The sequence below is a fragment of the Schistocerca piceifrons genome, chromosome 4, assembly GCF_021461385.2.
Source record: "Schistocerca piceifrons isolate TAMUIC-IGC-003096 chromosome 4, iqSchPice1.1, whole genome shotgun sequence".
Classification (NCBI taxonomy): domain Eukaryota; kingdom Metazoa; phylum Arthropoda; class Insecta; order Orthoptera; family Acrididae; genus Schistocerca; species Schistocerca piceifrons.
This window is the reverse complement of record NC_060141.1, coordinates 457,491,505-457,515,947: the sequence shown is the minus strand read 5'-3', so window position 1 is coordinate 457,515,947 and position 24,443 is coordinate 457,491,505. Positions and strand designations below refer to the sequence as shown.

The 24,443-nt window shown below is 43.7% G+C and overlaps 1 protein-coding gene across 3 annotated transcripts in view; it reads left to right on the top strand.

Annotated features, from left to right (window-relative positions):
* Positions 1-24,443, top strand: part of LOC124796286 (SPARC-related modular calcium-binding protein 2) — an 814,488-nt gene that overhangs the window by 605,458 nt on the left and 184,587 nt on the right. For all 3 annotated transcript variants that reach the window (XM_047260407.1, XM_047260406.1, XM_047260405.1), the window contains exon 6: positions 10,624-10,833. In XM_047260407.1, coding sequence (XP_047116363.1) covers positions 10,624-10,833 — 210 coding nt within the window. The remainder of the gene's footprint in view (positions 1-10,623; positions 10,834-24,443) is intronic.

Here is a 24,443-nt window from a genome sequence, read left to right as displayed (position 1 = left end):
CGTCTGATACCGTCGCGTAGTCAAATGAGCAGTCTTCTTCACTAAGAGCAGCTAAAACTCGAAGACCGCGATTTACAATTCACGACTAAGCGAGAAAAATATTTGACAATAAAAGGGTTTAGAACAACGTTTGTGAATGAATTATTTGACGACGACACGCAGCAGCGAGCTGCAGTTACACACTTTGCTGACTCAGTGTCAAAATGCTGTATCTCTCTCAAGAGCGTTACGTTCTGATTAACGTACAATATATCACAGTTCACGAAAGAGGAACCTGTTTTTGTGGTCTAAGGAAAATCTCGATTATGTACAAGAGTGGTAAAGGAAAACGCACCTCATATTATGAAAACGACCAAGATGTCATCACGATTTCTGTTTGAACCATACTTCTGTAAAGGTTACGTGAACTGACATTGTTATTTGGATACGTTGCAAACGCGGTCAACAAGTCACGTCGCAGATAAGGGAATCGTGGATAACGTGTGGTTACAGCAGGATGGAGCTGCTGCGCTGTTTGCTATTCAGGTACCTGAGTTGCGTGATGAAAAATTTCGTGGCCGCTGGATTCAGCGTGGTTCAGCAAGCTGTCCAGTCCCATTGAAATGCCCATCATCAATCCGGATTTTATCAGAGCAGACAACTCTTAGAGAGAATAATCAAGTCCCATCGCCTTTTCGACAACTCGTTTCGTACATCGAGAACTCGTTTCATACATCGCGAACCCGCTCTGTATGTAAGTCATTTGTCGAGTCAGACGATCATTCACCAGCCGTCCCTATTCGCGGAAGCAGTATATCTTTGCCGAACAGAAAACAGCAGGAATCTCTTGTAGCAACGCTAGAGCTTTGATCGATGGTGACCAATAAGACCGTTTGGCGTGCATAGTTAAACTGGTCGCCTTACAAAAGCACACCTGGGCAGCACACCGGAGCAAAAGTACTTCTGACTCTTGTCTCAAGTATTTAGCATTGGCCCATTCGACCAGCAAGTTTCAAGACAAAGGTGAGGCTGCAGCAAGCTACGAGCATTCGGATTGCATTCACATGGTCGGAAATCGCGAGAGTGTTGAAATTATTCGCGTGAGGACTTGTTTTATATAGAGTTGTGTTTTTGTTGTTTTCATTTGCGTCAGAACACGTGGTGATCGACATCCGTCTCTGAGTTAACGGTTAGTTCAAATGACTTGCAGATTTTCTCACACACAAGGCTTCTTCCAAACAGATTGTAAAATTATTTTTACTTAATTTTATGTTTCGATATTTGGAAGGAATGATTCATGTTATGATTTGATGTTTGTGCTTGACTATAACGGCTGACTTCGTATATCAGATGTATCCGCATATTATACTGGAATTTTCATGCTTTTGGGCTTCCTGAATGCATTAGATTATACCTTTTCATTGTTCACAAATTCTACGTTCTACCATATGTATCTTACCTACATCTTTGAATATTTATTTCTATCAAGCAGAACATACCATTGATTTATTCTTCAATTTGTTCAGGGGAGGTGCCAAGCATTCTTGCATTTCTTGCGTTCATCTTTCATAAGAAATTTTTAGCAATCCCGGTAAGGCATCAGTAAGGCAGTTCTTAGAGTTACACGGCGGCGGGGACGACGTCGTCGTAAGTTATCGCTTTGACCACACAAGGCCCTATCGTTGAGCTTTGCGTAAGCTCTGGCTTTTCAGAACTTAATTTTTGAAGCGAGATCACGTTGGCAATGGATCATATTGTGTATTTGGAGATATTTTTCACAGCATAAACTGGGTTCATATTCTTATATGAACAGTAGGGTATAGTTTCAGGAGTGGTAGGCTTACAGCGTGACTCATCGCCGATACAAGAATAATGAACAATTGCTCAAGAGAGTCGAGGGAGCCTTAAGAAGCTTAGCTATGAGACGATCGACAAAATTTGAAGGACGACACGTTGACACATGCAGAGTGTCCATAATTGAAATTCCAGTTTCGAAACGCCGTAGAAAGAGAACGACTGCTCAAAATGGCGTAGAATTTGAACAACATGTTACTAACGAAGGAAGAAATGTCATGGAATGAAAAAATTTAACGAAAATTTTAGCAACAGATGGCATCTTAACGTAAATAGGGTCGGCTGCAAATGACAGATAAATGGCAATACGACGCCTATGGTGCTCGTGTTACATATTAAATCATCCGTACTGTTCAATGAAGAGGACTGCACAAGTTCGGCAGTTAACAGTTGCGGCATTATTAATTTGGTAAGCCCGTGCACTACGGTTAGGTCGTATCATATCTGATAGGAAAAGTCGGTTTTTAATTTTTCTGACACCAAAAGCAGCTTAGAAAGCAAAATGATGTCGAGAATGGTAGTGGTCGAGCACTTGCCCGGGAAAGACAAAGGTCCCAGGTTCGAGTCACGGCCCGGCACACAGTTTCAATCCGCCAGGAAGCTCCAAATGATATCGCTTTCTAACTGTCCTGAGACTGGCTCAAGACATGCTTAATATACTGTCCACCGTTATTTGCGATAAGTTAAAATCAAGGAACAGCATGTTCCACAACAAATCGGAGTGGCCCGGAGTTGCGCAATGTATGCCTTCGATTCAGCTACGTTCGTGACTGGAGCATTGGACACATCATCTTTCAGATAGCCCCACAACCGGAAGCCGTGTGGATTAAGATCAGGTGATGTGGACGACCAGCCTGTAGGGGAATGACAGCTAATAATTCTAGCATTTCCTAAATGCCTCTGCAGCTGCCGCCTCATAGGTTGTGCAATGTAAGGAGGAGTGCCATCTTGCATAAAAATTATCCTACCCACACATCTACGCTGTTGAAGGGCTGGAATCACACTGGTGCGCAAAAAGTTTCATAGCGTTTTCCAGTGACGGTACATGTAACAGAACCCGCAGACCTTATCCTCTCGAAAAACTACAGCCATACAATAAACGATGCCGCCAATCCACTCCACACAGTCAGTGGTACCAGGTAATGCGCATGAGAAATATCTGTTGCCCAAATTCTGCGAGTCCGCGCATTGGCATATACCCGGAGATGGAAATGGGCATCGTCAGTCTAAAGAATGTTCCATGGCCATTCATTGTCCACTTCCATGCGAGCAAGAAATTCCAGATCGAACGTTTCTCTTGCTGGCAGGTCAGCAGGAAGCAACTCCTGAACATGGGCGATCTTGTATGGGTAGCAGTGCAGGATGTTTCATAGGATTTTATGGGCCGTGCTCGCAGGCATTTCCAACGTTCGGGCGGTTCTCCGTGCACTGCATGTTTCTACGTTGTCGCTCGACCTCTCCTGTAGGGCTGTGGTCACATCTTCAACAGGTGTCGGAGGAACTGCTTTGTTCCATCTCCTACATTGCACTTCAGAAGAACCTTTCTATTCGAATTTTCTAATCATGTTCCCCAGACCCATAGCAGACATCGAACCAATGCCTTTGTTCGTACCCTTGCGTGTCCGGAACTTCTGCAAGGCTCCTGGCGCACAGTCACCGTTCTTATGAAACAGCTCTAGCAGCAGCGAGTGGTCCTTCATGAAGACAGTCATGTTCGGCGACTCGGACGAAAACTCAGGAACAGCCGGGTGCCGCGCGTCTGTTGGTGTGGATATTATGATGCTTACAGCGCCGTCTGTTGGTCAAAGTTGCGTTAATTTTATTTATTTATTTTGTACCATGACGTTTCCGTCGCCGTCAATAATGTGCTGTTCAAATTTGACGTCATTCTGAGCAGTGGTTCACTTTCTACAGAGTTTTGAGACTGGAACTTTAATTATGGACACCCTGTATATCTCTGTATGGGGCCCTACGCTGCATACACGGATCTGCTGGAAACATAATTTGTGTGTGTTTGAACTCAAACGTTATAATATTTAGACCTAGGGAGACGGGGACTTCTCATGTACATTATACATCTGTACTGCTCAACCCACTGTACTGTGTGCGGTGGACTACAGATAGTGTACCAGAATTTTGTTCCGCTTTCGAATGATTCGCAGGAAGAAGGGATATTGGCACACAACTGTATTAACCCTAATTTCTCTGATGTTCTCCTCGTTATTCGAGTGACCCCCGCCGATTTCAGTGTAGAGAAACTAACGACAATGAACAATAGACTTAATATTAATAGCACAATCTCACAATCCATCTTGGTTCACAGATATGAGCTGGCTTACTAAACACTTCTGACTGTTAAGCCAAAGTTTAACTGAACGGCTTGGAAGGCTAAGTCAAACTGTATGATAGTCAAAGTCTTACTGGACAGGCGGTGAGACAACTGTCTGTAAACCAAATCAATGGAATGAGCAGAGATACCGAGGCCCAGGATGCTCGGGCGGGAAGAGGCCGAATCTTCGCATGGCTGCGATGAAAACTCCTGGCGGCTCCACGTTGCTCCGAAAGGCGGCGATCCCAGGTGGGGTGGGAGGCTGGCTGCAACTGCCAGATGTCAACCGGACAGCGAAGTACGGTGGGCAGATGAAATCCTAGTGAACCGTTTGCGGCAACGTGACTGGCGGAGGCAAATAGGTCCTGGCTAGCTGCGGCTCCTAGGTGCGATACCGCTGCCGTCTGTCGGCGAGGCAAGAGCCCGGAGTCGCAGCGGTAGTGACCGTAGCTCTCTGTAGCATGGTTTGTTATTGTTATTGCCGTACTGACAAACTTTTGTTTTGCTTGCGCTGTCGTGGCCCCTGCGCTCTCCGGCGTAGGCAACTCGTGGCGCAATACTGCCATGTTGGTGGGCTATGTGCTACGAGTAAGCAGTTATCATTATACACTGAAGCGCCAAAGAAATTGGTATAGGCATGCGTATTCAAATACAAAGGTATGTAAACAGGCAGAGTACGGCGCAGCGGTCGGGAAAGCCTGTATGACAAAAAGTGTCTGGCGCAGTTGTTAGATCGTTTACTGCTGCTACAATGGCAGGTTACCAAGATTTAGGTGAGTTCGAACGTGGTGCTATAGTCGATCCACGAGAAATAGTAAACAGCATCTCCGAGCTAGCAATGAGGTGGGGCTGTTCCCGTACGACCATTTCTCGAGTGTACCGTGAATATCAGGAATCCGGTAAAACATCAAATCTCCGACGTCGCTGCGGCCGGAAAAAGATCCTCCAAGAACAGGACCAACGACAACTAAAGAGAATCGTTTGACGTGACAGAAGTGCAACGCTTCCGCAAATTGCTGCAGATTTCAATGCTGCTCATAAACAAGTGTCAGCGTGCGAATCATTCAACGAAACATCATTGATATAGGCTTTCGGAGCCGAAGGCCCACTCGTGTACCCTTGATGACCATACGACACGAAGCTTTATGCCTCGCCTGCGTCCGTCAACACCGACATTAGACTGTTGATGACTGGAAACATGTTGCATGGTCGGAAGAGTCTCATTTCAAATTGTGTCTAGTGGTTGAACGTGTACGGGTATGAAGACAACCTCATGAATCCATGGACCCTGCATGTCGTAAGGGGACTGTTCAAGCTGGTGAAAACTTTGTAATGGTGTGGGGCGCGTGCAGTTCGAGTGATATGAGAGCCCTGATACGTCTAGATACAACTCTGACAGGTGACACGAACGTAAGCAACCTGTCTGATCATCTGCATCCACTCAAGTCCATTGTGCAATCCGACGGACTTGGACAATTCCAGCAGGACAGTGTGACGCCCCACGCGCCAAGAATTGTTACAGAGTGGCTGCAGGAACACTGTTCTGAGTTTAGGCCCTTCTGCTCCCCCCAAACTCCCCAAACGTGAACATTACTGAGCGTATCTGTGATGCCTTGCAACCTGCTGTTCAGAAGAGATCTCCACCGCTCGTTCTCTTATGGATTTATGGACAGGCCAGCATGATTCATGGTGTGAGTTCCCTGCAGCACTACTTCAGACATTAGTCGAGTCCATGCTACGTCGTGTTGCGGTACCTCTGCGTGCTCGCGCGGACCCCTACACAAAATAAAGCAGGTGTACCAATTTCTGTGGCTCTTCAGTGTAAGAAATGTATGTCGCAAGGGGTACCGTAAACCTTGTATACTTCGACTAATTTCCAGATTAAAACTATCATTAATGTTTTTTAACTTCTGCGATTTTATGTTAGTTAACATAGGGGCTTTTATGAAAGTTTTTCATGCCAATTACTACAACTTTATACATAGCTGTGTGCAGCAACCGTGAAAATATTTTTATAGTAAAGACAGGCCACTGGTTGCAATGGATTTTATAGTCGAATTGACCATGGTTTCGACTCCTAAACTAAGGGAGTCTTCATCAGAATTTATATTACCTAAATGAGGGGGGGATACAAAGTTAGTCATTAATAAGAAAAATACAAGACAGTAATAATTAATATTCGTATATAAAGATGTACTAACATACATAAAAAGTTGAGCATAACAGCTCTCGTCATACAATTTCGACACCAAAAAGGCCACGTCACATAATAAAACATCCTACGTAAAAGTTTTTCTGTCATTTCTAGTTAAAAATTAAAGATTGCCGCTAAGGGTTGCTTGTGTATATTGAAACAGGTGGCATCAGACTGGGTGGCACGTGCGCCGGCTGTAGTACGATGTGGACATGAGGTGTCACGCCATCTAGTGATGATAATTGGTAACATCTGCTTTACGTGATTGAAAGGCTACAGCAGTTTGTATAGCAGATGTGTCTACAACTTTTTAACATTTTATAGTATGAAGACATTATAATCTAAAAGCAGTAAGAAATTATGAAAAAAAATTTTTCAGTAATTTGTTACAGTAAAATACAGTAAGAGATTAAAGTGCAATAAGAATATGGGGAGGAAAACAACATTTCAGAAAAAACACGAGGAAAAATTGACATAGATGAAAAATATATTTTAAGGAGCCTTCAGTAAAGGTTTGAAGCCATTGAAAAAATTCTTGTTACGTAACTGTAACTGTTCATTAAGAATAAGGTTATTATTGAGAGAGAACTGTTTGAATATTTCCATTTCCTCTAGGACATCAAGTCTACGACCTTTTTTCTCTGTGTGCAGAATATTAATTACATTAATTTCCTTAGGTTTGTGGCCTAAGATCAGCGAAAGAAGAATTATGAATGTTAGTGGCTTTTTTCCCCTATAGATGCACTTTATATCTGACTGAAAAAGCTCACCCTGTTTGTCCTATATAACATGAAGGACATGTGTCGCAAATGATTTTATATATCTGCTGAATGTAACAAAGGGGAACGTACTGATTTTAAATTGTGAAGGAGATTGGTTTTCAGGTTATTATTAGTGGAGCATGTAACATTGCAGTTATATCTGCTTTTAAGGAGGCGCTGAATTCTGTAAGAGATAGGCCCTAAAAACGGAATGGAATAATATTTCTTTTCTTGCTGTGATGGTGTGGGCGGCGATGGCGGTGCGGGGGGGGGGGGGGGGGGGGGGCAGTGAGAGCGCTGTAGGCGAAATACCGAGCGTTGGAGGAGAAGTGCCGTTCTAAACTGAAGCATACACTCGCATAGTTTGTAAATATTAAATCGGGCCCCTACATGCCCACACTTGCATGATGACCATTCGAAAAGATCTACTGTCACCTCTGCTTTCGTTAGTATCTAAAATGAACTTGTACTGGCTTGTTAATTGGTCGTAACTTTCAAAGAACCGTCACGTGGGGTGAACTTTGAGTAAAACCTACACGTTTCTGTGGCTACCATGTCAAAATTTGCTTCTTTTGCCAGAACACAGCGGAGTTTACACTGTCTCAAGTCACTAAAATGTTGTGCAGACACAGTTGCGAGAGAATTCCGAAAAAGTGATTTATTAAGTGAGGGACGGAGGAAAAGGAAAGCCACTTGCTTATGGAAAAGCAAAAACGTGTAATGTCTTCATATATGTTGATCCAAAACCCATAGCATTTATCGTTTCACCAGCTATAGACGGCCTTTAAAAATTACATTCTTTCACCAAAGAAGTGTGTAGTTATTGGAATAACACGGTAGATAATGAAGTTTTATATAATGACAGCATTGAAAAATTCTCTCCTCTTTGCATGCTATCATTTTGTAAAATATCATTTAGATATCTGAAACCATTTACGAAGTATAAGTAATGTTGTGGATACTTCACTCTGTCTTTATTGCTGGCGCGGCGCGACCGCAAATGAGTGTGCGACATCAGGTCAATTTTTTCGATATTGGTCACAGATTGATACCTCTATCCAAGTCTAAAGAAAAATTCAGTATGTTAGCTACGTTTCATATGCAACAACATATCATGTAATATGCACCAAACCCAAAATCATAGCAACCTCAATTTTTCATTGCACACACTTCCGAATTTCGCGCAGTGTCTTACTTTTCACGTAAATATCACAGTAACTATGACCATTAACGAAATGATGGGCACATCATCATCATCATCATCATCATCATCATGAACCTTTCATATAAAGCTATAAGTAAAGCAAAACGATTAGTTTTTACCGAATAATTTCTGTAAAATTGTTTTAGAAAGATTGCAGGGCGCGCACCGCGATTCTGTCGTCGCTGACCGGCTACAAGGTGGAAAACTTTTATCTGCCTCTCCTTCTGAACAAATGAATGAACGAATTGGACGAAAACTGGTCACTGCGCATAGGCCCCCGTATCCTTGCCGAACTACACACGCGGCACGTGGTCAGAAGAACCTTCATTCGTCAGCGCCATCTACCGTGGCATCGATACATTCCAGACACATGTTCATAGGACCTTCTTTCCTCCATTTTCTGGCAGGAATCCCTCCCTACAGTTTGTCGCTTTTATTAGTGTTCACCCTGTATATGATATAGCTGAAAATACCGATGCCTTTACAGTTAAATGATATGGGGGGAATTTACACAACCAGATTTTAACCAACTTTCTCGTATACAACTACACTACTGGCCATTAAAATTGCTACACCAAGAAGAAATGCAGATGATAAACGGGTATTCATTGGACAAATATATTATACTAGAACTGACAGGTGACTACATTTTCACAAAATGTGGGTCCATAGATCCTGAGAAATCAGTACCCAGAACAACCACCTCTGCCGTAATAACGGCCTTGATACGTCTGGGCATTGACTCAAACAGAGCTTGGATGGCGTGTACGGCTACCCATGCAGCTTCAACACGATACCACAGTTCATCAAGAGTAGTGACTGGCGTATTGTGACGAGCCAGTTGCTCGACCACCATTGACCAGACGTTTTCAATTGGTGAGAGATCTGGAGAATGTGCTGGCCAGGGCAGCAGTCGAGCATTTTCTGATCCAGAAAGGCACGTATAGGACCTGCAACATGCGGTCGTGCATTATCCTGCTGAAATGTAGGGTTTTGCAGGGATCGAATGAAGGGTAGAGCCACGGGTCGTAACACATCTGAAATGTAATGTCCACTGTTCAAAGTGCCGTCAATGCGAACTAGAGGTGGCCGAGACGTGTAACCAATGGCACCCCATACCATCGCGCCGGGTGATACGCCAGTATGGCGATGACGAATACACGCTTCCAATGTGCGTTCACAGCGATGTCGCCAAACACGGACGCGACCATCATGATGCTGTAAACAGAACCTGGATTCATCCGAAAAGATGACGTTTTGCCATTCGTGCACCCAGGTTCGTCGTTGAGTACACCATCGCAGGCGCTCCTGTCTGTGATGCAGCGTCAAGGGTAACCACAACCATGGTCTCCGAGCTGATAGTCCATGCTGCTGCAAACGTTGTCGAACTGTTCGTGCAGATGCGTGTTGTCTTGTGAACGTCCCCATCTGTTGACTCAGGAATCGAGACGTGGCTGCACGATCCGTTACAGCCATACGGATAAGATGCCCGTCATCTCGACTGCTAGTGATACGAGGCCGTTGGGATCCAGCACGGCGTACCGTATTACCCTCCTGAACCCACCGATTCCATATAGTCCTAACAGTCATTGGATCTCGACCAACGCGAGCAGCAATGTCGCGATACGATAAACCGCAATCGCGATAGGCTACAATCCGACCTTTATCAAAGTCGGAAACGAGATGGTACGCATTTCTGCTCCTTACACGAGGCATCACAACAACGTTTCACCAGGCTACGCCGGTCTCTGTTTGTGTATGAGAAATCGGTTGGAAACTTCCCTTACGTCAGCACGTTGTAGCTGTCGCCACCGGCGCCAACCTTGTGTGAATGCTCTGAAAAGCTAATGATTTGCACATCACAGCATCTTCTTCCTGTAGATTAAATTTCGCGTCTGTAGCACGTCATCTTAGTGGTGTAGCAATTTTAATGGCCAGTAGTGTATAAGTAACAACAGGCTGGCAACTGCTGCGTAAGAATATCGGTACTGCATAGCGCCATGTAGCGTGCAGAGAGCCAGCAGAGAGCAGTATAACGTTTGGTGTGTGAGTGGTCAAAGTGACCGCGGCGGTCAAAGTATACCCGGTCTACCGTGCGATGTTTCATCACTCACAATGGAACTAGGACTCTTGTAATTCTGAGAGTAAAGTTTCCCTTTTTGAATAACGCTTCTCTTGCAGCGTTTGCCACTAGTTTGTTAACCAGCTTTTCTTGTCCGAATATTCTCTCTCTCTTCTAGTAGTCCAGCTTGTGGAAGATTCCAAACGACGAATTACAGGAGGCTTTTCTTTTTCACGGCAGCCGAGGTGCTGGACTGGAAGTTCTCGACGCTGGACGGAGACGGTGACGCGCTGCTGTCGCGCGAGGAGAGCGCCTCCCTGCGGCGCCTGATTCGGGGCTCTGTGCGGCCGCGCCGCTGCGCCAAGCAGTTTGCCCGCCTTTGCGACAGGGACCGCGACGGCCGCATCTCGCGCAACGAGTGGCACGCCTGCATAGACCTCGACGTCAGCCGTGAGTACCTGCTCAGCTCACTCTCTCTACCTGCCTTCTCACCTCCTATGCTCCTTCTCACTACACTGCAAGTGTACGAGGGCCAGGCAGAAAGTAAAACATCCCAATGTTTCTTCTGCTTCACTAAGTTGGTAATGTAATCAACTGGTGTACTTCCGCAAACCTTCTAAAGTCAACTCCAGTAAAGGCGTCCCACATAGACAGATGGGAGCACTGTAAAAGTTTAGAAAATGGCCGCCACTGACGTCCCCATAAAGCCGAGTTTACTTACATGTGCGTCACGCCACAACTACCCTAAAGTGCAAGTTACCGTTTCCCCACGCCGTAGTTGGAAACGCTGATTACGCGACTTCCAAGATAGTGACACGTAAAGTTCTTCGTAAGGAGAAGCTTGTCACCTGAAGTTCACAGCAAGCTTCGGTGAAAGTATCTTCTTCCTGAATAGGAGTTAATATGGTCGCGCAGCTCTTAGCCCAAGACCTTATTCTGTGGTTGACAAAGAAGAAACGGATACATAAAGGTTAACTACGCGAATAGATATCTCGTAGAAATGATGTGGAGTCAACAAGTACGCTAATATGAGAGCTGTCTGCAGAGGACGAAAATTTTCATTACTGCAGTACACGTGTCACATTCCGAAGAGCACTATATCGAAAAAAATTGTTTAGTACTTGTATGCTGTCTATAATACGGCGAAGGTATATCGGAAAGTGAGATTTTTGTTGTAACAGCTCTGTTTTGTTTCGAGTTGATCAGGATTCTGGTAAGTCACAGTTGTCTTGTGACAGCCAGAGCGAGAGCACCAGCAGCAGCGAGTACTGTTTGTATAAAGCGTTTATTTTGCATTTTGTTTACGACCTTCCACTAAGGAAGGGATTCTATTTGTGTTTATCTGCTCTGCATAGTAACTAACAGTTCTTGATAAAACTTTACGTAGTTTTCGTGTTAGATTTCTTAGTGTTTTCTTGAGCGTTTAGAACAGAAAGCGCCCTAAAACCGTCTTTTGTTTGTTTCGCGGCCGTTAGCCACTAGTCACTTGAATCAGCAGTTGTCTTGTGACAGCCAGAGCGAGAGCACCAGCGAGTACTGTTTGTATAAAGCGTTTTTGTACCTATTTGCTGCACTTAGCTTTTAAATAGTTTTTCTGGGAAAACCTAGCGTAGTTATCGCGTCTCGTATTTCAGTGAGTGTTTCTTGATTATCAGAGTAGCTCATAAGAAGATTATCTTGGGAATTTGTCACCGTATAGAGTAGGGTAAACATAGTCATGTGTAGGGACTGTGGTTGTTGTGAGCGGACGCAAGGAGAATTGGCCACTCTTCGGGGGCAGGTGGAGGCTTTGTCTGTTAGGCTCATCGAGCTCGAGGCGCAGGCGTCGGCTCGTAGTGGCGTTGGGGCAACTGTGGTGAGACCTATGCCTACTTCGGTGGCCTTGGAATCACATGGAACCCCTGATGTCGCTGCGTCTTCCGGCAGTGAGCATCTTACCGGTCAGCCATCACTCCAGGGTGAATGGCGGACAGTGGTGGGCTCGCGCGTGCCTGGCCGAAAGGCGAAGGTGGGATCTGGCCGCGTGGCAGCTGCCTTACCCCTTTCCAACAGGTACGGGGTGCTTCTTCCTAGTGGTGATGACATCGTTTCCGAGCCACCACAGGATGCCTCGCCTGTTGGGCCAGTGGCCGATTCTCCGGCAAGGTCCCGACAGTCACAGAGGGCGGGCCTATTAGTTATAGGGAGCTCCAACGTTAGGCGGGTTATGGAGCCCCTCAGGAAAATAGCGGGTAGGTCGGGGAAGAATGCCAGTGTGCACTCGGTGTGCTTGCCGGGGGGTCTCGTCCGTAATGTGGAGGAGGCCCTTCCGGCAGCTATTGAACGCACTGGGTGTGACCGGCTGCAGATAGTAGCACATGTCGGAACGAATGACGCCTGCCGCTTGGGTTCTGAGGCCATCCTTGGTTCCTTCCGGCGGCTGGCTGATTTGGTGAAGACAACCAGCATCGCACGCGGAGTGCAAGCTGAGCTTAATATCTGCAGCATAGTGCCCAGAGTCGATCGCGGTCCTCTGGTTTGGAGCCGTGTGGAGGGTCTAAACCAGAGGCTCAGACGACTCTGCGACTATAATGGTTGCAAATTCATCGACCTCCGTTATTGGGTGGAGAACTGTAGGGCCCCCCTAGACAGGTCAGGCGTGCACTACACACCGGAAGCAGCTACTAGGGTAGCAGAGTACGTGTGGCGTGCACACGGGGGTTTTTTAGGTTAGAGGGACCCCCCCTTGGGCGAAACGATAAAATACCTGACGGCTTACCAGAGAGGACATAATCATCGTTGATAAAGAACGTCCGTCCTCAGAGACCAAAAACAGGAAAAGTTAACGTAATATTGGTAAACTGCAGGAGTATCCAGGGCAAGGTTCCTGAATTAGTATCTCTTATTGAAGGAAATAGTGCGCATATAGTATTAGGAACGGAAAGTTGGTTAAAACCGGAAGTGAACAGTAACGAAATCCTAGACACAGAATGGAATATATACCGCAAGGATAGGATAAACGCCAATGGTGGAGGAGTATTTATAGCAGTAAAGAATTCAATAATATCCAGTGAAGTTATTAGCGAATGCGAATGTGAAATAATCTGGGTTAAGTATCAAAGGTGGGTCAGATATGGTAGTCGGATGCTTCTATAGACCACCTGCATCAGCAACCGTAGTAGTTGAGCGCCTCAGAGAGAACCTGCAGAACGTCGTGAAGAAGTTTCGTGATCATACTATTGTAATAGAGGGAGACTTCAATCTACCAGGTATAGAATGGGATAGTCACACAATCAGAACTGGAGCCAGGGACAGAGACTCTTGTGACATTATCCTGACTGCCTTGTCCGAGAATTACTTCGAGCAGATAGTTAGAGAACCAACTCGTGAAGCTAACGTTTTAGACCTCATAGCAACAAATAGACCGGAACTTTTCGACTCCGTGAATGTAGAAGAGGGTATCAGTGATCATAAGTCAGTGGTTGCATCAATGACTACAAGTGTAATAAGAAATGCCAAGAAAGGAAGGAAAATATATTTGCTTAACAAGAGTGATAGGGCACAAATCGCAGAATATCTGAGTGACCACCATCAAACGTTCATTTCTGAGGAAGAGGATGTGGAACAAAAATGGAAAAAATTCAGAAACATCGTCCAGTACGCCTTAGATAAGTTCGTACCGACTAAGGTCCAAAGCGAGGGGAAAGATCCACCGTGGTATAACAATCATGTACGAAAGGTACTACGGAAACAAAGAAAGCTTCATCATAGGTTTAAGAGTAGTCGAATCATAGCTGATAAGGAAAAGCTGAACGAAGCGAAAAAGAGCGTAAAGAGAGCAATGAGAGAAGCATTCAACGAATTCGAACACAAAACATTGGCAAACAATCTAAACAAGAACCCTAAAAAGTTTTGGTCATATGTAAAATCGGTAAGCGGATCTAAATCCCCTATTCAGTCACTCGTTGACCACGATGGCACCGAAACAGAGGACGACCGAAGAAAGGCAGAAATACTGAATTCAGTGTTCCGAAACTGTTTCACTGCGGAAAATCGTAACACGGTCCCTGACTTCAGCCGTCGCACGGACGTCAAAATGGAAAATATTGAAATAAACGATATCGGAATTGAAAAACAACTGCTATCACTTAGTAGCGGAAAAGCATCCGGACCAGACGAGATACCCTTAAGATTCTACAGTGATTATGCTAAAGAACTTGCCCCCTTTCTATCAGCAATTTATCGTAGATCGCTGGAAGAACGTAAAGTACCTAGCGACTGGAAGAAAGCGCAGGTCGTTCCCATTTTCAAGAAGGGTCATAAATCAGATGCGAATAATTATAGGCCTATTTCGCTTACGTCAATCTGTTGTAGAATAATGGAACATGTTTTGTGTTCTCGTATTATGACGTTCTTAGATAATACAAATCTCCTTTATCATAACCAACATGGATTCCGCAGACAGAGATCATGTGAAACTCAGCTCGCCCTATTTGCCCAAGAAATTCACAGTGCCGTAGACACTGGCGAGCAGATTGATGCCGTATTCCTGGACTTCAGGAAGGCATTTGATACGGTTCCGCACTTACGTTTAGTGAAAAAAATACGAGCGTACGGAATATCGGACCAGGTTTGTGATTGGATTCAGGATTTCCTAGAAGAAAGAACACAACATGTCATTCTTAACGGTTCAAAATCTGCAGATGTAGAGGTAATTTCGGGAGTACCGCAGGGAAGCGTGATAGGACCTTTATTGTTTACAATATACATAAATGACTTAGTTGACAACATCGGTAGCTCGGTGAGGCTATTTGCAGATGACACGGTTGTCTACAAGAAAGTAGCAACATCAGAAGACTCGTACGTACTCCAGGAGGACCTGCAGAGGATTAATGCATGGTGCGACAGCTGGCAGCTTTCCCTAAACGTAGATAAATGTAATATAATGCGCATACATAGGGGCAGAAATCCATTCCAGTACGATTATGCCATAGGTGGTAAATCATTGGAAGCGGTAACGACCGTAAAATACTTAGGAGTTACTATCCGGAGCGATCTGAAGTGGAATGATCACATAAAACAAATAGTGGGAAAAGCAGGCGCCAGGTTGAGATTCATAGGAAGAATTCTAAGAAAATGTGACTCATCGACGAAAGAAGTAGCTTACAAAACGCTTGTTCGTCCGATTCTTGAGTATTGCTCATCAGTATGGGACCCTTACCAGGTTGGATTAATAGAAGAGATAGACATGATCCAGCGAAAAGCAGCGCGATTCGTCATGGGGACATTTAGTCAGCGCGAGAGCGTTACGGAGATGCTGAACAAGCTCCAGTGGCGGACACTTCAAGAAAGGCGTTACGCAATACGGAGAGGTTTATTATCGAAATTACGAGAGAGCACATTCCGGGAAGTGATGGGCAACATATTACTACCGCCCACATATATCTCGCGTAATGATCACAACGAAAAGATCCGAGAAATTAGAGCAAATACGGAGACTTACAAGCAGTCGTTCTTCTCACGCACAATTCGTGAATGGAACAGGGAAGGGGGGATCAGATAGTGGTACAATAAGTACCCTCCGCCACACACCGTAAGGTGGCTCGCGGAGTATAGATGTAGATGTAGATGTAGATTATGATAGGTCACAAATAAGACGGTACGGGACTTGGTTACAAAAATTAAGCTTCCACTACTGTGTAGAACAGTCATTGCTCAGTGATTGTGCTAATGACAATACTGTTGTGGTTACATGGGATTAATTCGCTAGACGCACAAATGAAATTTTGTTTCTTCTTCACCGTAATGTTTACACTCACTGGCTGAAGCAAAATATTATTGTACTGAAACAAAAAATACCTTTACAATATTTAATGACCAACATATATATATGAACCTATTAAAGTCCACAATCCGTTGCAATATTTTTGAATGCGTACGCCACTTCAAACAGTGCTGTATTACTTTGTTACAAATACGTGGGTATATGGAATTGCAGAATGCTAGAATAACACTCCTATTATCATATGGTTTGAGAAAATCTTGACACTTTAGAGTATTCATTCATGTAATTGGACAGTAAGACCACTGTTTCGTCACAGCGTTACTATCGGGGCCAACGAGATATACGAGCCCAGTAACGAACTTGTGACGTCACACTTCGCGAACGCTCGGCTCCATGCAGGGCTCACGGGAAATCAATATTTAATTGAAAATGCACCCACTAAAGTTCTTAATTTTGTCGTATGCATGTCTTTAAAAACGCAGTCAAGAATTATTAAACTCGTCTGAAATACGAGTAGTTACTCGCTCTCCGTCGGAGACGGCTGCTGGTTCTCATAATACCTGCAGTGTCACGTTCTGTGACGTTTCCGCTACGGGCTGTCTTCCTTGAGAGCCTCTGCTACTATTCACGTGTATAAACAAGCGATTCAAGACATATATAGTCCAATGAACGAGAGCAGAATGGGAGCAAATCCACCTAGCGGCAGTTGCGCAATCTCGTAGGCGATGGTGGAGGAAGCAGCATCGTGTAAGAAAGTTAAACGGCTTTTAACTTTCGTAACTTACGTTTATGTTGACATGAGTGTGCAAGTACGGTGTTCCCTAATGTAAGTTGACTTACACAAGTGGTAGTGGGGCAGGCACTTGAAAGTAATTAAAGCCTGGCTTAAGCCAGCGTTCTGTGATTCCATACTGCAGAAGGTGAAACGTCCCGCCGCATTCACGAACGGGTGAAGCTGGTCGCTACGATGGAAATAAACACCTTTAAGACACCTTACACCAGAAAACAATTTGTCAAACTTTACTAGGTTTGTCAAATATTTGACCATGTACAGCGCTGTTTGGCCCGTTTGTCAAGATAAAGCGTGTTGCACGTGTTAGAGATAGAATTTGATTTGCGGCAGGTTTAGTGAGATGTGTTGTTTCTCCGTGCATGTTTATTAAAGAAGAGTTTTATTACAGTTTTTCTCACTGTATCGTTAGTGCCCACAAGTACGAAAACTATGACCAAGGATAAAAACAAAATACCACTGACAGTCACTAATATGATAGAGGTGTTGCATCTTTTCCAGCTATGTATTACGCAGGAAGAGGTTAAGAAGAAAAGCAATATTCTACGCACAACATACAAACGGGAGGGCAATGAAGTTAAAAATTTGAAACTTTCCGCTTCTTCCTTGGCGATATTTTAATGAACTGTCTTTAAGGGACCATGTAGAAACAAATTATCGCATAATTGTGCCTTCTTTTTTTATGCAATTGCAAAGTATCTCGGTTATTAAAAATTTTATTCTCCATTCCGAGAAAGTTGATATAATCATCAGGTTCCGAGTGATATACTTCCTGTAGCAGATTTTATGGATATATTTGTTTCAACCATTCTCTGAAACAGCATCTTTTCTTTTTGTTCTGTATACACAATACTAAAGTCAGTGCAAGAAACTCTGTTTGCAGTGGCATCTAGTTCCACTAGCATCAAAATACTTCGGGACACGAACAACGTCTGCTTCAAAAGTGGGGTTAAATGGAGAAACTTTGTTGGTACGTGTATGGGCTTGACAAAAATAGAAAAGAGCGAATTTGACAAACCGGTTTGATGGTGTACGGGGGCCTTTACGCCGCGGTAATAGCGGCACCAACGTGCGGTCATTCCGCCGACGACCGACATGGGTCGATCTTTTCATATCAGTACACCAGTGAGTGCGCGGTCTCGGTGCAACCGATCATAACGCCCGACCATACACATTCTGGACGACGGTCAGCGAAATGCATATCATTCGATAGAGTATGGCTACGATCCCACATTCAAACAAATGATTGTGAGAAACTGTTTTAAAGTTCAGCCCAAGAGCGAAGAAGTTAGTGGCATCTTGGGGATGAGAAATATAATAAGAGACAGGTCTCGAAATCTATGGTCTGAAATTGCTATTTTGTTGTAAACACCAAGTTTCGAATAAATCAGAAGTTGAATAACTTACTGAAAGTTACCTTATATTGAATTACGTACTTTCTGTGTCTAGCCATTTCAGCCTCATGTCAGTACTTTATGATCACGGGATATGCAACACAGTTAACTCTGTATCGGAAATTTTAGGCCTACCTTATACCCTTAAAAAATTGTTCGAGAAAGGTCGCTTACGTAAACTTTGGTGCTTAAAGTTATAGTAGTGGATATTTTTTTGTGATAGTTGGGTATTAGCCGCCTATGAATGATCTTTTTATACCAGTAAGGTGATGATTCTGATATGTGAGGCGATTTGCAAATGTGGTTTATACGTTTCTGCTGTTTAGTGTTTTATGTGTTCATAGTATCTCATTCTAAAGTTTACCTTCCACACACATGCTGAATGATTATCATTGAAGATTGACATATGCGGGTTTTGCTGAATTTATTCGAAGTTGTCAGTGTGTTTGTAATCTTACTTTTCAGTGTTCCCAAGAATACATTCGTAAAATTTGTATGGTATTCCAGTATCTGAGAAGAGTATACAATACTTTCGACGTTCTTTAGAGATATACGAGCTTGAAACCATCAGAAGAATCATAACGGTAACAGTCATGCTTCGACAAACTTTTTACTATTTATTTATTCGTCCGTAGACCATTCGGTACAACAGTAGCGGACATACAATCAGTAATAAGACATATATAAACAATATCAACATGAGAGAAATAGGCAAAGATAGGCCAGAAGTCGACCGTGGGCTGATCAAAGGAATCTTCCCAGCAGTCACCTTAGCAGCTTGGTGACACTTGGAAGACGCAAGTTTGGATGGCCAGGCGTGTTACACTTAGCGACAACTAACTATACGCCTATGCTTCGCAAAGGAAGTAAAAGAAGTGCCTTTGCATACCGTCGCTGTTTGGGGTTCCGGACCTAAATCGGCGAAAATTGAAATATTGAAAGATCACTTTGGCAATAAATCCGTTTTTGCTAGCCAAGAAGTCAAATATAAATAAAACCTATCGAAAGAAGCAGTGATTTCGTTAATTTTTTTATACACAAAGCAAAATCAGTAAATCCGTGTATCACGGCCATCAAAATTCAATGTTAGTTTGTATTAGTAAAGATTAGTTCACGGCGTTTAATTCTGTCACTGACAACTTCCGAAAATACTTATGTCCCTGAGTAAAAACATTAGTGCCATCTGTTGGTACTTTTGGTACTATGCCATGATCGTGTCACTTAGGTAAACATCCGAACTACTAAGCTGAGCAGACTCCTAAAATTTTTAATCTCGATACTTTTTTTGTGATCCGATTTAGATGAAATAAAGCTTACAGTATAGGTTGACCCAAGCTGCAGTCAAGGAGCTTGTGGAAGCGCGATGAAAATCCGTGTAGTACTTTTGGAGAATACTCTGTTTAAACAGAGACAGATACGACGGAGTTACATATTTTATTATTAGCATAGACGTGGCCAACCTTGTACTTACATTAAGCACAAATTAACTAGAAGACATGATCTGAGCTACACATAGTATCGGTGCTGTTAATGCCAGTATTGTGCATAGTTACTGATTCTTTAGTGTGATTTAAGAATAGTTGTTAATCAACCGAAACCGGCAATCAGGAAATTATAATTCTGTTTTTTATTGCGATCAAGAGTATCACTTATTAACGTATAATACATACCGCTGCATCTCCTTCACGCGACGATGTCAAGTCTTACAAATGATGTATCTAGCATTTAGTTTTCTCGTAAAATGAAGATGATAAAATTGGAGGCGCTATTTTCTGATTGACCCTCGTATCTCTCGCATCGTACACGATGCTGAACGCTGTCATTGTGTAAATACGTAGGCTTCCACTACCGCTCTCAGATGAATTGAAATTCTTCTGGGCGTACTGCCGTTTCAGTACACGAAAAACTCGATAAAGCTATCCTCAGATTGAAGCCTGGTTTGAACACCATGGAGCCATAGTAACCATATCTACTTTGAGGGAATACGTACTTCATCTATCCAACCAGTCAAAGGCTGGCCTATAACAGGGCAGTTTTCTTATTACCAAATCATCTTACACAGGTGAAAGAAATGATAAACGACAAAAAAATAAGACCGGCTGGAGGTCGAAACCAGACGACTGGATTTGAAGTCTAGCACCTACTGACAAGTTTTAGGTGTTACAGAACCACACCAGAAAAAACGAGAATGATGCACGTCTGGGCCGTGTTGCCGTGGTCTTGCTACGCGTGTAAAGTGGGTACTTCATCGAATTGCTTCTCTTCCCATGTCACAAGATGTAGATGCTACAAGGTTTTACTGGCCCTAAAACAACCCCAGCAGAAGAGAGGAACTGTGGATTCCACAGCTTGCTGATGATTCTGAGCCCACAGCGAATAGGCGAGAAGCTTCCGGCGGCTGTCGACTAGCTCCTGGACGTTTCTATCCTTTATCATTCGTTACCTCCGTGTTGCGACTACACAGGTCAGAGGGAGATCTCAAACTTTGCTGCTGTCTTTAACACTGCCCTACCACTCTCGCTTATATGTTCTTAATATTTCATTTTTCTGCCTGCCCCCTCCAATTACACTTGCAACGTTTTGCAACATCTTATGAAAACGGCAGAAAGCCTGTTCAAACAATATTTTGTTTTTATAAAAATTATAAGCTACAATGACTAACTCTGTAAATTATTTGTACTGTTGTTCCTGTTGTTGTTCCTGTTCTACATCTACATCTACATTTATACTCCGCAAGCCACCCAACGGTGTGTGGCGGAGGACACTTTACGTGCCACTGTCATTACCTCCCTTTCCTGTTCCAGTCGCGTATGGTTCGCGGGAAGAACGACTGTCTGAAAGCCTCCGTGCGCGCTCTAATCTCTCTAATTTTACATTCGTGATCTCCTCGGGAGGTATAAGTAGGGGGAAGCAATATATTCGATACCTCATCCAGAAACGCACCCTCTCGAAACCTGGCGAGCAAGCTACACCGCGATGCAGAGCGCCTCTCTTGCAGAGTCTGCCACTTGAGTTTATTAAACATCTCCGTAACGCTATCACGGTTATTTGACCCTGTGACGAAACGCGCCGCTCTTCTTTGGATCTTCTCTATCTCCTCCGTCAGACCGATCTGGTACGGATCCCACACCGATGAGCAATACTCAAGTACACGTCGAACGAGTGTTCTGTAAGCCACCTCCTTTGTTGATGGACTACATTTTCTAGGGACTCTCCCAATGAATCTCAACCTGGTACCCGCCTTACCAACAATTAATTTTATATGATCATTCCACTTCAAATCGTTCCGCACGCATACTCCCAGATATTTCTATGTATTCGCAATACATTACATTTGTCTATGTTAAGGGTCAGTTGCCACTCCCTGCACCAAGTGCCTATTCGCTGCAGATCTTCCTGCATTTCGCTACAATTTTCTAATGCTGCAACTTCTCTGTATACTACAGCATCATCCGCGAAAAGCCGCATGGAACTTCCGACACTATCTACTAGGTCATTTATATATGTTGTGAAAAGCAATGGTCCCATAACACTCACCTGTGGCACGCCAGAGGTTACTTTAACGTCTGTAGACGTCTCTCCATTGATAACAACATGCTGTGTTCTGTTTGCTAAAAACTCTTCAATCCAGCCACACAGTTGGTCTGATATTCCATAGGCTCTTACTTTGTTTATCAGGCGACAGTGCGGAACTGTATCGAACGCCTTCCGGAAGTCAAGAAAAATAGCATCTACCTGGGAGCCTGTATCTAATATTTACTGGGTCTCATGAACAAATAAAGCGAGTTGGGTCTCACACGATCGCTGTTTCCGGAATCCATGTTGATTCCTACATAGTAGATTCTGGGTTTCCAAAAACGACATGATACTCGAGCAAAAAACATGTTCTAAAATTCTACAACAGATCGACGTCAGAGATATAGGTCTATAGTTTTGCGCATCTGCTCGACGACCCTTCTTGAAGACTGGGACTACCTGTGCTCTTTTCCAATCATTTGGAAGCTTCCGTTCCTCTAGAGACTTGCGGTACACGGCTGTTAGAAGGGGGGCAAGTTCTTTCTCGTACTCTGTGTAGAATCGAATTGGTATCCCGTCAAGTCCAGTGGACTTTCCTCTATTGAGTGATTCCAGTTGCTTTTCTATTCCTTGGACACTTATTTCGATGTCAGCCATTTTTTCGTTTGTGCGAGGATTTAGAGAAGGAACTGCAGTGCGGTCTTCCTCTGTGAAACAGCTTTGTTATTGTTATTGTTGTTCATGTTGGTCTTGTTCCTGTTTCGGTCTCAAAACTACGATTAGTATGATGTAATTCTTGCCTCGTACGACTTAATTCTGCAAGAGGAATTTGTTCAGGCATCCACCTCAGTGCCTGCTCAGAGCTGTACGCAGCAACCAGTTACAGCCTGTCGTATGGAATTGATGGTAACCAATGCGTCGGGATGCGGTAGAAATTATTATTGTTACTTTGCTTCACAGTTTGTCGCCTCTTTATTCGTGTGTGCCGCAGCGGCCTCCCAAGTACTAGAGCTTCCCGGAACTTTATACGTAGATTGCGTCAATCACGATGATAATCCTCTAGCGCCGGTTTGTAGTGCTGCACCAATTGATCCACAGTATTCGCGTTCTGCTGTGAAGATGCTAACAAGCCTTCGTCTCCCTCATATAGTCGGCACTGCGCTCAATATATCTTGTGCACATCTGCAGTATTGGTAACTTTTACTGCATTCTTGGTGGACACTGTCAAATCAGTGATCATGGCGCCACGCCTGAAATTGGTACAAGCTGACTCTGCAGGTAGATCTAGCGTTACATTCCCGCAACTTCCAGCACGGTAACGCCACCCAAGATAATTACAGCCGATTCACTGTGGCTTGGTAATTGCCACGCTGCTTTCAAATGTACGAATATTCTCCCATATATTACCTTCCTGTGCCCCACAACAGACCAATGATATTTAAGGCCAAAGAAAACTTAAAATATTGTCATTGTTAGTCGTATAACACAGAGAAGCAATATATTGAAATACCAAACGTGCGTCTTCAGAATGACCTCTGAAACACCGACGAAACATCGCTTATTTAAGCATTTTTAAGTACTCTATACGGTCACGCAGCAGAGCCGATAGAGAAAAAGAAAACAAGTGATTTTTATCTTTTGGGACTTTTATCCCTCCATTTGACTACCTTCGTACCGTCAACTGTCTATCATAACATGGTAAAATTTATAAAAGTCGGTAGTACAAACAGCGAACAGGTCACCAAAAAAGCTCTCGGACAAACACGAAACGATTGGATGATAAGTAGTATTGCTCCTTACTTATTACGTTGAACACTTTGCTACCCCCCCCCCCCCCCCCCCCCCCCGACCCTGTAAAAATATTTTGTGATGTTCTTTCATTTCAAAACAACAGCTGTAACGTTGATGGATTTCATATGCTATCCAGATAATTTGTCTCCAGAATCAGTACACCTTCATGTTCTATGTGGCAGTAATGTTTTATGGCCCTTGCTCCTTAGAGCATTGCCTTGCCCATTGTGTAGCATTACTGACTGCACACAAAGACCAGTGTGAAGTCTCTCCCATAATTGTAGTGGCGTTCATGCGATGTCACTCCTTTCCGTCATACTAACGTATCATAGCCTAATGAGTAAGGAGGCTTTGCGATATTTTATAGAAAACTATTGTATCATTTTTAGCGAGTGACACGGTAATAGAAAAATTCTGTCATACACCTTTTTTCCTACAGCATATGCCCTCCCACTGTGACAGGGTCCGTTAAATAATTCGCCCATCGACGACTTTCCAGTAATTTAAATTTAAATCCGTAATCAGATGCTCTTCCTATCATAGAATTCAGTGGAAAGTTTTGCTCTCAACAGCTGTATATGTAATCTGTACGCATTCTTATGTTGCCCAACCCAGATGTATTCACTTCAAATACTGGTGTGAAAACGTCTCATTGCCAGGATTTGACAGGCAAGAACATGAGAGGTGCGGAAGTGAAAGAGCATCAACAGATTTTGCATGAATGTCCTGGATTAAATTCAAAAGCCTCGCACAATATTTCATTGAGTAAGGGAATGTGCAACTGTTGATGCTGATTCGTCTATCA